General features: G+C 43.0%; 1 protein-coding gene across 1 annotated transcript in view; it reads left to right on the plus strand.

Annotated features, from left to right (window-relative positions):
• The window catches only part of LOC311237120 (AP2-associated protein kinase 1-like), a gene marked incomplete at its 3' end in the record, with an annotated part of 173,044 nt that extends 169,427 nt beyond the window's left edge, over positions 1-3,617 (plus strand). Inside the window, exon 20 of the mRNA XM_084324926.1 lies at positions 2,455-3,617. Within this exon, the coding sequence (XP_084181052.1) occupies positions 2,455-3,617 (1,163 nt within the window). The remainder of the gene's footprint in view (positions 1-2,454) is intronic.
• Between the last annotated feature and the right edge of the window lie 10,838 nt (positions 3,618-14,455).

The following is a 14,455-nucleotide window of genomic DNA, read 5'->3' on the forward strand; positions in this document are numbered from 1 at the left end:
GCTTTAGAACCGAGTCATTCATTTAATTTGGGGCAACCTAACAGCCGCAAAGCTAACCAAGCTCATACAGACACACAGAGAGAGATAACAGCTGACAGCAGGTAGTACAGGTACAAATACAAAAAAAAGTGGATGGGTGCTGTTGTGTAAACCTTGTACTCTTTAGTTCACATATAATAAGAGACGGAGAGCGTGTGATCACGTTGACTGTTGTTTACTAGTAGGTAAGTCAGGAAGTACCGTGCAACATACAAACATGTCCGTGTAGCGTGCGTGCGCGCATGCGCTGGTCTTCTGAAAGACCAGAGACAGAGAAGTCAGAGGAATAACGACCTGTTGAATGCAACTACGGTTCAATAGATTAAATTAGTTTAAGATACTGAACTGTAGTTACATTCAACAGGTCGTTAAATTAGATTAAATTAGTTTAAAAAAAATTCAAAAAATAAATACATTTTAAGAGAATCTCAAATACATTATTTTTTACAGTTTTTGTATTTTTCTGACATGGGGGCTCAACAATAAATGACTATCAGAAATGTCAAGTTGTATGTTGTTATTCTAACCAGCTTAGTTCTGTTGCATTTCCAATTTATTTATTTAAATTATAAATGTATCAAGGATCGATAAGGGAATCGATAAAGAATCGGATCGATAAGCAGAATCGATAATGGAATCGTATCGATAAAATCTGATCAATTCCCATCGCTACGATAGATACTCGATGCCAAATGGGCCATATTATTGCATCCATAGCTATAATATATATATAGTTATAGCCCTGCAAACAAGGTGATCGACTCCATAGGTTTAATGCGTTGGCAGCACATGTGTACACACACAGCACATCACTGAGTGTGAACAATCCAAGGCTCATCAGAGGATTGATTGATTGATTGATTGATTGATTGATTGATTGATTGAAAAGTTTATTAACAGATTGCAGAATTGGTACAGTACAGTACAGCTCAATACATACAATTGTTAAGGGGATGCAGACCAGAGAAAGACTTTCGTCTTGTTTACATCAGGGTCCCCCATTTTCAATTCATCATCACATATATGACATACATGACATACAGATAGACAGTACTGCTACATCTATACATTTATGACATATCAGATTTGCAAATACAGTACTGTTTGTGATACAAAAAGTGTCCAGAAAAAGTGTATATACATTTGACGTAGAAACTGTACATTGGAGGAGGTTGGGTGGGTGGGGTGGGGTTGGTGGGTGGGGGCTGTACATTGGGGGGGGGGGGGGGGGGGGGTTGGGGTGGGACACTGTACACTGTACATTGGAATACTGGCAAAGCCATACTTGGTAATTTACTGTACAACTGGGTTAAGACATTTGTAGGGGCCAGTTTCGAATTGCAGTCTCCCGTAGGTGTTCTTTGAGAGTGGTTTTGAAAGTGGGTAGTGATTCACATTCCTTTACAGCTTTGGGTAGGGCGTTCCACATTGATGTGGCATAATTGCGAAACGTGTTTAGTCCCTTGTTTGAGCCGAATCTGGGTTTAACATGATTTGTGGAGCTCCCTCTGGTGTTGTGATTGTGGTATTCACTGACCTTTGGGAAGTATTTTGACATGTACATGGGTACCTTGGTCGCGTAGTGTATCTTGTAGACAGGCCCATTGCAAGTTGCTGTACTCTGTCGTCTACTCTAAGCCATCCTAGGTTGTCAAAGTGGGCCGGGGTGAGGTGGGTTCTAGGGGTCAGGTCAAGCAGTAGTCTGACTAGCTTGTTTTGAGATGTTTGTAATTTGTTTTTTAGTGCCTTTGAGGTGCTTTGGTACCATGAGGTGCAAGCATAGTCGTAGTACCCTTGAATGAGTGCTCCTGCCAGAGTCTTCAGGGTATTCTTGTTTACCAGAGAGGAGATCCGGTACAAGAATCGAGTTCGTTGGTTGACTTTTTTTTATTACATTGGATGCCATTTTGTCACAGGAAAGATTAGCCTCTAGGATGGAACCTAGGTAGGTAATTTCATCTTTCCTTGTGACAATATTGTCACCCACTGTAACCGAGAAGCCGTCGGTCTTGTTGAGTTTGTTATTTGAACCGAAGAGTATGGACTCTGTTTTGCCCATGTGTAATGATAGTTTGTTGTCGGCGAGCCATATGCAGGACAGGTGATGAGTGTGAAGTGCCTGCCAGTAGCTCATAACAACCGCTTATACTAGTTGTGTCCTGATCCAGCAGCTAGGGCTAATCACTTTTCTCAGAGGATCTGACATGTTTACCTTTCGCTCATTGTCACAGGCTGCATGTCCACATGAAGATCCACATAAGAAACAGGAACTTGCTGAACCTCATCCTTCAGTAGGGCTGGATTGGGAGGGGTGTTCTTTGCATAACAAAATTACATTTTAAGAAAAGTCAATAAAGAAATGTGATGCCATGATGAATTGTACATCTGAACCTTTATCTTTTCTGTTTCCCATAGGCCAACAGAGGGAACCTGGTAGTTGTAGTCCATCACTAGCTACTGGGACTACAACTGCTGCTGATGACAAGCAATGGACTGAGTCTGTGACTGTTGACAGTGCTGGTGAACACAGACTAATCCCAGACCAGGAGTACTCATATACCGTACCGTCTGCCTGCTCCAGGCTGATCCCAGACCAGGAGAACTCCTATACCATACCGGCTGCCTGCTCCAGGCTGCCCTTCACACATGTCAGTGATCTCGCCCAATGCCCCATCAGCCCTGATGTCTTCCAAATGGCTCCTTTTAGGACAGCAAGGAAAGAAAGCAAGAAAAATGCCTTGATTAACTCGGTGCCTATTAAACCCAATGAGTCATCTGATGTTTTCCTTCAGGCACCTTTTGTGAGAAGAGAGGAGTCTGCCGTTGTTGTTTCTGCTGGCAGTCACCTGACTGGGCCGAACTCACTGTCCAGCACACAGCCTCCACACCAGTCCAACACACAGAACCAACACCAGTCCAACACACAGAACCAACACCAGTCCAACACACAGAACCAACACCAGTCCAACACACAGAACCAACACCAGTCCAACACACAGCCTTCACACCAGTCCAACACACAGCCTTCACACCAGTCCAACACACAGAACCAACACCAGTTCAACACACAGCCGTCACACCAGTCCAACATACAGCCTTCACACCAGTCCAACACACAGCCTTCACACCAGTCCAACACACAGAACCAACACCAGTCCAACACACAGAACCAACACCAGTCCAACACACAGAACCAACACCAGTCCAACACACAGAACCAACACCAGCCCAGCACACAGCCTTCACACCAACTCCAAATGAATAGACAGCATCCACACCACATACAACCAAATACACAGCCCCCATGCCAGACCCAACGCCTCCTGGTCCCTGTGTCTCCTCTCTGTGCCTCTCAGTCCCTCGCCCAGACCCCCTCCCAGTACCTGCGTTACCAAGAGGCACCTCTGTTCCAGCAGCCAGTGGCAGCACACCGTGTAGTGTCCAGCATCGGCCACCAGGCAGCGGTAGGCTCAGTCGCCGTGGGACCCCTTCACTCCTGGTCCATAGGGGGGCGAGCTGAGGGAGATCCCTTCACTAGAGCGCCCTTTCAACAAACATGCCCTCAGGAGAAACCTTGATTATGAATCAGATTGTGGTCAAGATTCTTTTTAGCATTTGTTGCAAAATGTTTAGAATCACAGATGCAATTTGTAGCACAGGGCAGTACAATTAGTGCTAGAAAATGTTGACTATTTGAAAGTCAATTTATATGTCGGTCACAACTTATCCTATACAATCTGAACAACAGAAGACCCCACCCATCTGGTCCTCCAAGCAGGTTCAATTAACATGAATTCTTTGCAAATGGAGCTTTGCATTAGTTCACGCCGGACACTGGTAATTCATCCCAAGCAGCTGGTCAGATGATCAGACGTCCACCAATCATAAACACACATGACCCACGGGGACAACAAGGTGGTCCATTACTCATCCCTGCATTACTATAATTCTGCTGCTGTGCTGCTGGTAAAACTCCCTCCAGCCTTCACCTACTGTACATCAGTTAATGTCATCATGTATAATATGCTTATTGTGTCTGTTAATATTGACAGTATCTCCTCATCATAGGATGTGTTTCTTAAAGGGATATTTCATTGCGTTGTTTAAAAATATCAAGAGGTGTGCAGCCTCGCCTAACCCTCAGCCTCGCCTAACCCTCAGCCTCACCTAACCCTCAGCCTCACCTAACCCTCAGCCTCACCTAACCCTCAGCCTCGCCTAACCCTCAGCCTCACCTAACCCTCAGCCTCGCCTAACCCTCAGCCTCACCTAACCCTCACATAACCCTCAGCCTCGCCTAACCCTCAGCCTCGCCTAACCCTCAGCCTCACCTAACCCTCAGCCTCACCTAACCCTCACATAACCCTCAGCCTCGCCTAACCCTCAGCCTCGCCTAACCCTCACCTAACCCTCAGCCTCACCTAACCCTCACCTAACCCTCAGCCTCACCTAACCCTCAGCCTCACCTAACCCTCAGCCTCACCTAACCCTCACCTAACCCTCAGCCTCACCTAGCCCTCAGCCTCGCCTAACCCTAACCCTCAGCCTCACCTAACCCTCAGCCTCACCTAACCCTCAGCTTCGCCTAACCCTCAGCCTCACCTAACCCTCAGCCTCACCTAACCCTCACCTAACCCTCAGCCTCACCTAGCCCTCAGCCTCGCCTAACCCTAACCCTCAGCCTCACCTAACCCTCAGCCTCACCTAACCCTCAGCTTCGCCTAACCCTCAGCCTCACCTGCAACCCTCAACTGCGGCCAACGCACACGGTCCTTTTGGACGTAATGACGCCAAAGCTCAGAGCCATTTATTACCAAGGTTTCAGGCATTCACTTGATTGCTTCCTCAGTCACATAGGTGGCATCACTGGATTCTGGATCTGGACTGGACCTTTCTGACCACCTATATATCCCAAACACACATTCAAGGATGTGTTTAGCATACAATCCATAGACCCATAGGTCATCAGAATCACTCAGCATGGTATGGGCTGGACTGTGCTGTGGGTTCCTTCAGTTCAAGTCGAACTGAAGTTATGAGGTTTCCCTGCCACAGCAGTAACCCATTATTCACAGCAGTCACAGTAGCAAGGAGTTGGCTTAGTTACATGACTAGGTCTTCATGTAAACACGGTAGCATCCAGCCCACAAATTGACGTGTCCAATCAGAGTACTTGATTCCTGGCACAATCAATCAGCCTTAAAAAAAGGGGGGGGAGGCGGCTGGGTGGCGCAGCGGTCTAAGCGCTCGTCACCAACGCGAGAGACACCGGTATCGAATCCGGCTGTCAGCGTTGCTTCCGGCTTGGGCCAGCCGTCATACTGACTCAATTGGCAGAGTCAGCGGGAGGGAAGTCGATGGGTAGTAATCTGGTCGTTGTAAACAGCGACTCCTACACGTCGGTCAGGGCGCCTGCACAGCAAGGACAGGAGTTGGCGAGGGTAGTGTGAGCCTCCCACACATTACACCAAGCCAATGAGAGTCCGCGCTGGCAGGTGAAAAGATGTGGCTGGTTGACTCTGCATGTATCGGAGGGGACATGCGATAGATTCTTCAACCCTCCCTACGACCGACCAGTAGGGGGCACATGTGAGCAACGATCAAGATAGGGGAGGGGGGAAATTGGCATAACTAAATTGGGATGGGAGAAAAACAGAAAAAGACAGAGAAAAAGTGGATACAAAAAAGGGGGGGGGATTCTTAAGTCTGGATTGACACAGCAATGTTTTAGGACTGGAAATAAACATCCTGCAGAGTGCATTCACCCATGTTACATTACTTTCTTTGTATTCTTATATATTTTTCATTCATATTGCCTAGATATCTTAGAAAAATAAACTGCACTGTAATGTTGAATGATAATAATAATGTTAAATTATATTAGCCTTCTTTGACTTGTATGTCAACTTTAACAGAATATTGTGTTCAATTAAATGTCATGACAGAGTGACCAGTGTAACAATTGGAATGCCTGTTTCCATGGTGACGATCATTAGAACTACGTAAGTGGCCATTTGATCCAGTGTCAAATTATCAATAGTTTGGTTTGAAATTGGCCTGTATCAATGTATTGTAAGTTATACACTCAACCTATTTCCATGTGTGTATCTGACACACAAATGATGAAGTATGAACTCTCCCAAGAGACCCAAGTCTCTTATTTGTAATTTTATCAGAAGACAAATGTCCACTCTCAAACCAATCACTAGGCCACTCATTGAAGTGGCCACTTAGTCATCACCTTTTAAATGTTACACACTGCCTCTCTTTCCTTTCTTCACTGTCAGCATTCTAGAACCCTACACTTAGCATTTCTACAATTCTATAATAAACTGAATTGCCATTGCTAGGTTACAGTGCTGAGCCACTTGAAACTGTTCATATTGATCACTCAACATTTTCTTTTGTGTGGGGGGGGGGGGGGAGATTCCCAGCTCTACACTGGGTCCAGACACGGCATGGTCCTGATGTGTTTTCAAGGTATTGCTTGGGCAAGAGGAATGTGCACTGCATGCTAACCAAAGACAAGGAAGGTCTTGTATTGCTGTGTAAAGCCCTCTTTCTCAAGTGGAATCTTTTTATATGTCAGTAACGATTGAGGGCTTTCATATGTTTGAAATTTACTATGTTTTTTTTTTTATATAGACTGGAATGCTTTGCAAGGCTGAAATATGCCACGTTAACTGGGCTCTTAAGCCATGTTTTCCTATTTTTGATTTGCCTGGTGTAAGTGTAATAATGCTTTTATAACCTCAACACTGTAATGCACAATCCTGTTATATTCAGGACAACTATGCTGCAGTGATATCACATGAATGTATACATAGTTATATCACTATATATATTAAAATAAAAACAAATGTAATCTTTAATCTTGACACACAGAAACAATAATAAATGTGTCAAGCCCTGCCATTTGTTTCAACATATGTCCCCTTGTGTTTTGTGTCCAAGAAGTTAGTTTTGCCATAGTTGTTCAAATCAGTGGCCCTCAAGATCAAAGTCAGTGGCCCTCCTGCTTGTTGATTGTCAAATTGAAGGAGGGATCCCAGAATGTTGCACCTTTATTTTCCTGCTTTTTGTACAGTTCTATATACAAAATTTAAGAAATATGTGTATATAAAGGGTGGCTGGGTGGCGCAGTGGGCATGGCGCTCGCCACCAACGCTGGAGATACTGGTATCGAGCCCAGCTCTCGGTGTTGCTTCCGGCTTGGCCGGCCGTCGTACTAACACAATTGGCAGTGTTAGAGGGTGGGAAAGCCGGTGGGTGGGTCCTGGTCGTTGTAAACAGCGACTCCTACAGTTCGGTCGGGGCGCCTGCTCAGCGAGGAAAGGATCTAAGGTCGGGTAGTGTGATCCTTCCACACGTTACACCCTCTCAGTGAGAGTCCGCGCTGCCAGGTGAAAAGAAGCGGTTGATTGGCTACACATGTGTCGGAGGAAGCATGTGATAGCCTCCACTCTCCCAGACCGACTGTAGGGGGTAGGTGCGCAGCGACCAGGAAGGGGATTGGGAATTGGCATAACGACTAAAATTGGGATGGCAGAAAAATGGAGGAAAAAGATTTTTTTTTAAATGCGTGTATATAATATATATATATATATTATTTTTACACATAAAATGTGTAAACACATAATGATATGGTACAAATGGAATAACAATGATATATCCACATTATATATAATGTTACAATACTAACCAAATGCACAAAGGAGAATCCTATGTATTATGCTAAAGTTATTCTACCCATTATTTGGGTTATTGTGTTGCACGATACTTGTGCCCAAATGAGGTGAGGTGAGTCATGTTATTATTACTATTTCCATATTGATCCCCTTGACAACAAGCAATATGGCCTCAATAGACTCAACCAATGCATCACACTGACCATTGCCCACAGACTACATACAGCTAAAACTCATTATTTCAGAGGGTATTCTACAGGTTAGTGACTCCCACAACCACCAGTGACACTAATGAGAATATTTTTAGATTTAGGTTTTAGATTTATTTTATATTAGTTGGGGCAAGCACCTTTGCCTACACTGGAGCTGTAGCCTGGAACACTAGTCTAGCGGCATTACTAACAACGATTGACAGTTTAAAGTGGCAGGCAAAAGGTGGCTGATGGCAAACCTGGAACAATAGAGACCTTAACACTTTCTGCGCCAATCACATACTCGTTATTGGCCGCCAGCGGTTCACAGCCAATAACAAGTATACTCATTATTTGGTCAGTTTTTATTTTTTTCCGATTTTAATATTCTATACACTCTCATGGACCTCTGTGTTATCATTGGAACTCATTCTGAGACCCCGAGAGTGCAATGCCGGCCGAATCCTGCTAGGTGGCAGTATTGCCTACCCTTTGAAACCTTATTTCACACTGTGTGTTACATTTTATGTGGTCCGGGTGGAGAATTTGGACCCAGGCAAGTGAAACGCTTCATTTGAGCAACTTGGAACGCGTCCAGCACACTTGATAAATTAATTATTCCAATTCCAATTGAGTACTACCATGGCTAACCGATGCTAACAGGAACACTAGCATGGCTAACCAATGTTAACAGGAACACTGGCATGGCTAACCGATGCTAACAGGAACACTAGCATGGCTAACCGATGCTAATAGGAAGCTAGTGCCAATTTCTGAGAAATCTAATTATCAAGGTGAAAACTGTTTGAATGTTCTGAGAGGAGCTTAGTGATAAATAAGATAGGGCCCCTATGAGAAGCTTGGTTAATGATCAATAGGATAGGGCCCCTAAGAGGAGCTTGGTTAATGATCAATAGGATAGGGCCCCTAAGAGGAACTTGGTTAGTGATCAATAGGATAGGGTTCCTAAGATGAGCTTGATCGATCAATAAGATACTAAGGCTCCTAAGAGGAGCTTGGTCGATCAATAAGATACTAGGGCTCCTAAAAGGAGCTTGATCGATCAATAAGAAGAAGAATTTTATTGGTCACATATAAACATTGCAGTGAAACGCTTCCCCCTGTATGACCTCCCCCAAGATAAGTGTAAAAAAAAAAGATGTAAAACTTCCAAATATGAAGCTCTTAATTTTGATCAATATAGGATAGGACTCCTAAGACCGCTGAACCTTCCTTTTGCCTTTGTGCCAGAATGTGGCAGGATGATGCCAGGATTAGGGCTGGTCTTGGGTTTTACTGCCTCTAACTGCTTTTGTTTGTAACTGCTCTATAGACACGCCTCTATGAGATCACCAGCTACAGGATTGTGAGTCTGTCTGTATCTGTCATACAACTCCATTAAATGACTAAAGTACTTCTATGAGAGAGGAAGAAACTCAACAAAAGCTTGTGGAGAAGAAACAGATGGATATGTTTGAATAGCTGGATCTTCTAAATCTGGGTAGATTATCTAAATGTTAAATCTGAATGGAATATCTGGATGTTCTAGTTCTGAGTGGAATATATTGGTGTTTTAACCTCTTAACAGTCCTGCAAATGTAACATACAAAGCCTGTCGATTCCATACTGAAAGTAAATTGGACGCTATTCGGGAACTATTTGTAGCAGATGCAGTCGGGCCTCTTTTGAAAGGAAACACTCAGAATTTTCTTCCAGAAAAAGGTAGTTAGTAGTTACAGAGGTTTGAACACACTGAAATAAATGTTTTTTTCATTTCCGTCTGAATTGTTTTGCAAACAGATGCCTGCAGATCTATCTACTCTATAGTTATTAGCTGAAAACACTGTTGGGGCCATAGTCTGAAGTATTACTTAGAATTTGTCCAAAGTCTATAACAATATCACCAAAAATCTGTGTTTTACACATCTTTATGTAATGGTATGTTTAGGTGTTTTTTCCAAAAAGGAGTGAGTAGGGCGGGTCTTCACGGCAAGCTTGGTTGTCTCAACGACCTGGGGCAGTGTAGCTTCAGTTAATCTCAGCTGGTCTGATTATCCATAAAAAATGCATGCATGTTAATAAAAAATACCACACCATTACTGTACCAAAAACAGTAAAATAATCAACAGAAACTCATTACATTACAAAAGAATATAATAATAATATCATTGTAACGGAGAGATTCGAGACAAGAAAATAGACAGAAATTAATATTAATAATAGTCATTACAACACACACGACTTGAACGCTTGTATTGTATTTTATCTGTCTTATGACTGTAGTGTACAATATATAACAGACAAATGAATTCAATGAAGTCAATCGCGAGACTATAATCACCAGCTTTATACTGTACGTGAAGCTGTTAACGTTGGATATTCGCGACATGCAGAGACACACACACACACACACACACACACACACACACACACACACACACACACACACACACACACACACACACACAGCGGTGCTCTCCATTCAAATATACTCTTCAGACAAATTAATTCAATGAAGTAAATGGCCCGACGGCCTTCTGTAAAATAATCACCAGCTTTATATAATATGTGACAAATATGCCACAAATATGTGACAGGCCGTCGGATGGCCGTCGGATGGATGGATATAATTCCAACTTGACTTTGCGCCTCCTGGCAGCACATAACAGAACCGCAACCATGTTAACAAAATAATTTCAACCAGAGTGGCGTAAAAGCATGATTACCGCGGTAGCAGGGCAGAGAACAGCACAGAATCTGAAGAGCTTCATGTATGTCAGAGGAGAGGGTGGAGGGGGATAGGGAGGGCAGGTTGCATCTGAGTGAGACGTTTTTAGTTCGGGTGAAGGCCTTTCGGTTAAGCATGAGAGTTAGTGAGAAGGATATGAAGGAATGGTCAGATACATGCAGGAGTTACCGTGGTGTTAATGATGCTGAAGTTACAGGAAAATATGAGATCCAAGGAGTTGCCTGCTTTGTGGGTGGGAGGCATGGCAGTGGGAGTCAGGTCAAAGGATTGTAGGAGGGAGACCACTGTGTCCGACTGAGATGAAATATATATTTGTTTATATTTGTTTGTATATTTTATTGGTGTTTTATTGATATTTGTTTTGTTTTTTATGTTGTTTTATTGATTATTCTTGTTTGAATTTTTTTTTTTTTTATCCACTTTTTCTCCCATTTTCTATATTTTTCTCCCATCCCAATTTCGTATCATCCAATTCAACCCTCCCCTGTCACGAACGCTGTTTCTTGCCTCCCACAAGCCGGCTGCAATGTGGACTAAGTCATACATAGCACAAGTCCCCTCCGGTACTTGAGGTAACAGCAGTCGCATCTTTTCACCTGCGCAGCTCGATCTCTCAGTGGCGAGGAGTAACGCGTGGGAGGCTCACGCTACCCCCGACACTTCCTGATTCTACTGCGCAGGCGCACCAACCGACCTGTAGGAGTCGCTGTCCACAACGCCCGATCCCCACCCATCAGTTTCCCACCCCCTAATACGGCCAATGTGTATTAGTATGAACGACCAGCTAAACTGAAAGCAATGTGGAGCGCAGGCGAGCCCAGCGTCTCCGCATTCATGGCGAGCGCCTTGCCCACTACACTACGTAGCCGCCCATCTTGTTTGAATTTTATATGTTTGTATCCAGACCCCAGGAAGAATAGTCGCTGCTGAGGCAGTGACTAATGGGGATCTGAAATAAAGAAAGATAAAGAAAGATGAGTCAGGCAGGTTGAAGTCGCCCATTAGAAGGAGGGGGGTACCATCTTCCGGTAAGGAGCTAAGAAGCATGTCCAGCTCATCTGGGAAGTGATCGAGCGGACCTGGAGGGCGATAGAGTGTAACAATGGTGAGATTGAAAGGATTAGAGACAGATACTGCATGATATTCGAGAGAGGAGAGTGACAGTTCTGGGAGTGGTGTTAAGTTTGTAGCCCATGAAGGAGATGTCATGAGGCCAGTGCCTCCACCCCGTCTGGAAGGTCGAGGTGTGTGAGTGAACAAGTTATAGTTTTAGATAATGCTGCAGGTGTTGATGGGTTATTGGGGGTTATCCAGGTCTCAGTTAGAGCCAGAGCTGTAGATTTTAACTATGGGCGTAGGTAGTAAAAGATAAAGTAAGCCCTTGGTTTTCACCTAAATTATCTGCTTTGGGAATAAACAAACACTGCCAGACACTGGGGAATCTTCCCATTGGTCTTCGTTTAGAAAACCTGGAAATAAATGTTCATCCTTTATGAGGAATGCCAAATATGATTACTACTGGGACTTAATCGCTAGCTCCTATTCAAAATTGAAATGTTAAAAAAAAATGTAAGGATTAAATTATTTTAACAAAAATAATACTACCATTTCCTTACCTACACATGTCAAATTTAATGATTGCTTAACCCTTTCACTACCACACTATAAATGGGTTAACACTTTCACTACCAAACTACAGAAGGTTAACCATTCATTACCACACTACAGACGGTTATCACTCCGCCCTCATATTTATCACCGGTGATAGTTATGGTACTCACCATTGTATCCTGTACAACAAGATTGCACTGGCATCTGTTTATATAGACAGGTTTCTCATCCACGTCAGATTCAGTGTGCATGGCAGGGCTCGAGACTAACGATGTCCCGTCGTCCCGGGGACGATCAAATATTGATTTGGGACGAACAGAAATCTTTTTTGGGACGCAAACGGGACGGAGAGGATTTAATTTTTTTCACAAGAAATGTCAATTAGCCGACTGTCAGTGCGCACATATATATATATATGAATTATTCTACGTTAATAAAACATACCTGGTGATCAACTACAGTTTGCTGTGAACATTATGATATGTGTAGTGTTCTGATAACGACGGCTGGGCAGCGGGAGCTGGATGCTGGATTTTGCGATAAGCATGCAGCTGCAGAGCCGCAGAGCGGGGCCGCTGTGCCTGCACAGTGCAATACTCCAATTCAGCCATTGGCAATTCAGCCGTTGGGTGGGGGGCGCTGTTGAGCGGGCCTGTGACCGGACCTGAAAGCGCCCCTGCTCTGTGGCTCTGCAGTTGCATACTATTGGGATTCGTTGGGAGCAGCACGGAGTCTCGACTCGGGACTTATTTTATTTTATTTTAGCAGCAGTTATCAATATCGAACAGGAGGACAGCGCGATCTAAGGGACATGTTTCATTACTAGTCAAGTGTCATTACTTTAGTTATCAAAGGTGGAATCTCTGGACGCAATGACATTATATAGTTTAAAGCTAAACTACGTTTTTCTTTCTTGTTAGAAGAGGGATAACTTATTCAGTTAGATTTGATCTTTATTTATCTCTAACATTTTCAACCATAAACACACACATTTGTAATAACAAAAAAAACTAAAACGAAATAAAATACAAATACATTTAAATATATTTTCCTATGGAAGGAATAATCAACATGGCTCCAATTGGTTGACTATAACAGCACCGTGACCAAATATCCCTATACTAGCACCTTGTTAAACACTTTATATATATATATTTATTTTTAATCATAATTATTCTTGTGAAATCTTTCCACCTGGGAGCCTTTTGACTAAATCAATTTATTCTCCCCTTCTCTGAATGGTGTTTCTTATGGCAATAACAACTATAGACGACAAAACCAAAGTAAAGAAACGACATTTGATTTTTGGGACGGTTACATTCACTTTGGGACGGTTAAAATTGTATTTCGGGATGGTTCTGGGACGGTGGTGAAAAAAGTTAGTCTGGAGCCCTGGTGCATGGGCATCAAGCAGGCAAAAAGGATTGTAATCTTGGTCAGAACAATGGGGCAGACTACAATATATTTGCACTTGTTAGCCATGCTAGTAATCTAAAAAATCTATCCATGCCAAAGCTAGATATCTAAAAGGTGAAAAACATCTAGCTATTTTAGTTTGAAACAACTTTTAGTCAGGGGAGTGCCCTGGTTTCTCCATACTGTAGATCTCCATTATACTTTTAGTCAGGGGAGTGCCATGGTTTCTCCATAGAGCCCTGTTCTTTGTTAGCACCCCAGCTCAATGCAGGTAGGGGGCAACGCAATCACGTGATTCAGCGGGTATTGCTTATTCGCTCGAACACAGTATGTTTATAAACAAGAAACCTGTCTATATAAAGCCATTGTTGGAGATATTCCACTGTATATCATTATTAAATATTAGACTGGACCTTTGAACTTTATCATACTCGCTCCAATGCTGCCAGAATTTGCATAGAACTTGGGAAATCTGCTTTTAACTTCTGTGCCCCCATCATGTCGAACATCATACAATATACTTTAAAACTCAATACATTAGTATCCATTGGTCAGTAAAAATCCTTTATGTATAATTTCAATACATTAGTATCTATTGGTCAGTAAAAATCCTTTATGTATCATTTCAATATATTAGTATACATTGGTCAGTAACAATCCTTTATGTATCATTTCAATACATTAGTATCCATTGGTCAGTAACAATCCTTTATGTATCATTTCAATATATTAGTATCAATTGGTCAGTGACAATCCTTTAT

The sequence above is a fragment of the Notolepis coatsorum genome (assembly GCF_963971535.1).
Source record: "Notolepis coatsorum genome assembly, chromosome: 11".
Taxonomy (NCBI): domain Eukaryota; kingdom Metazoa; phylum Chordata; class Actinopteri; order Aulopiformes; family Paralepididae; genus Notolepis; species Notolepis coatsorum.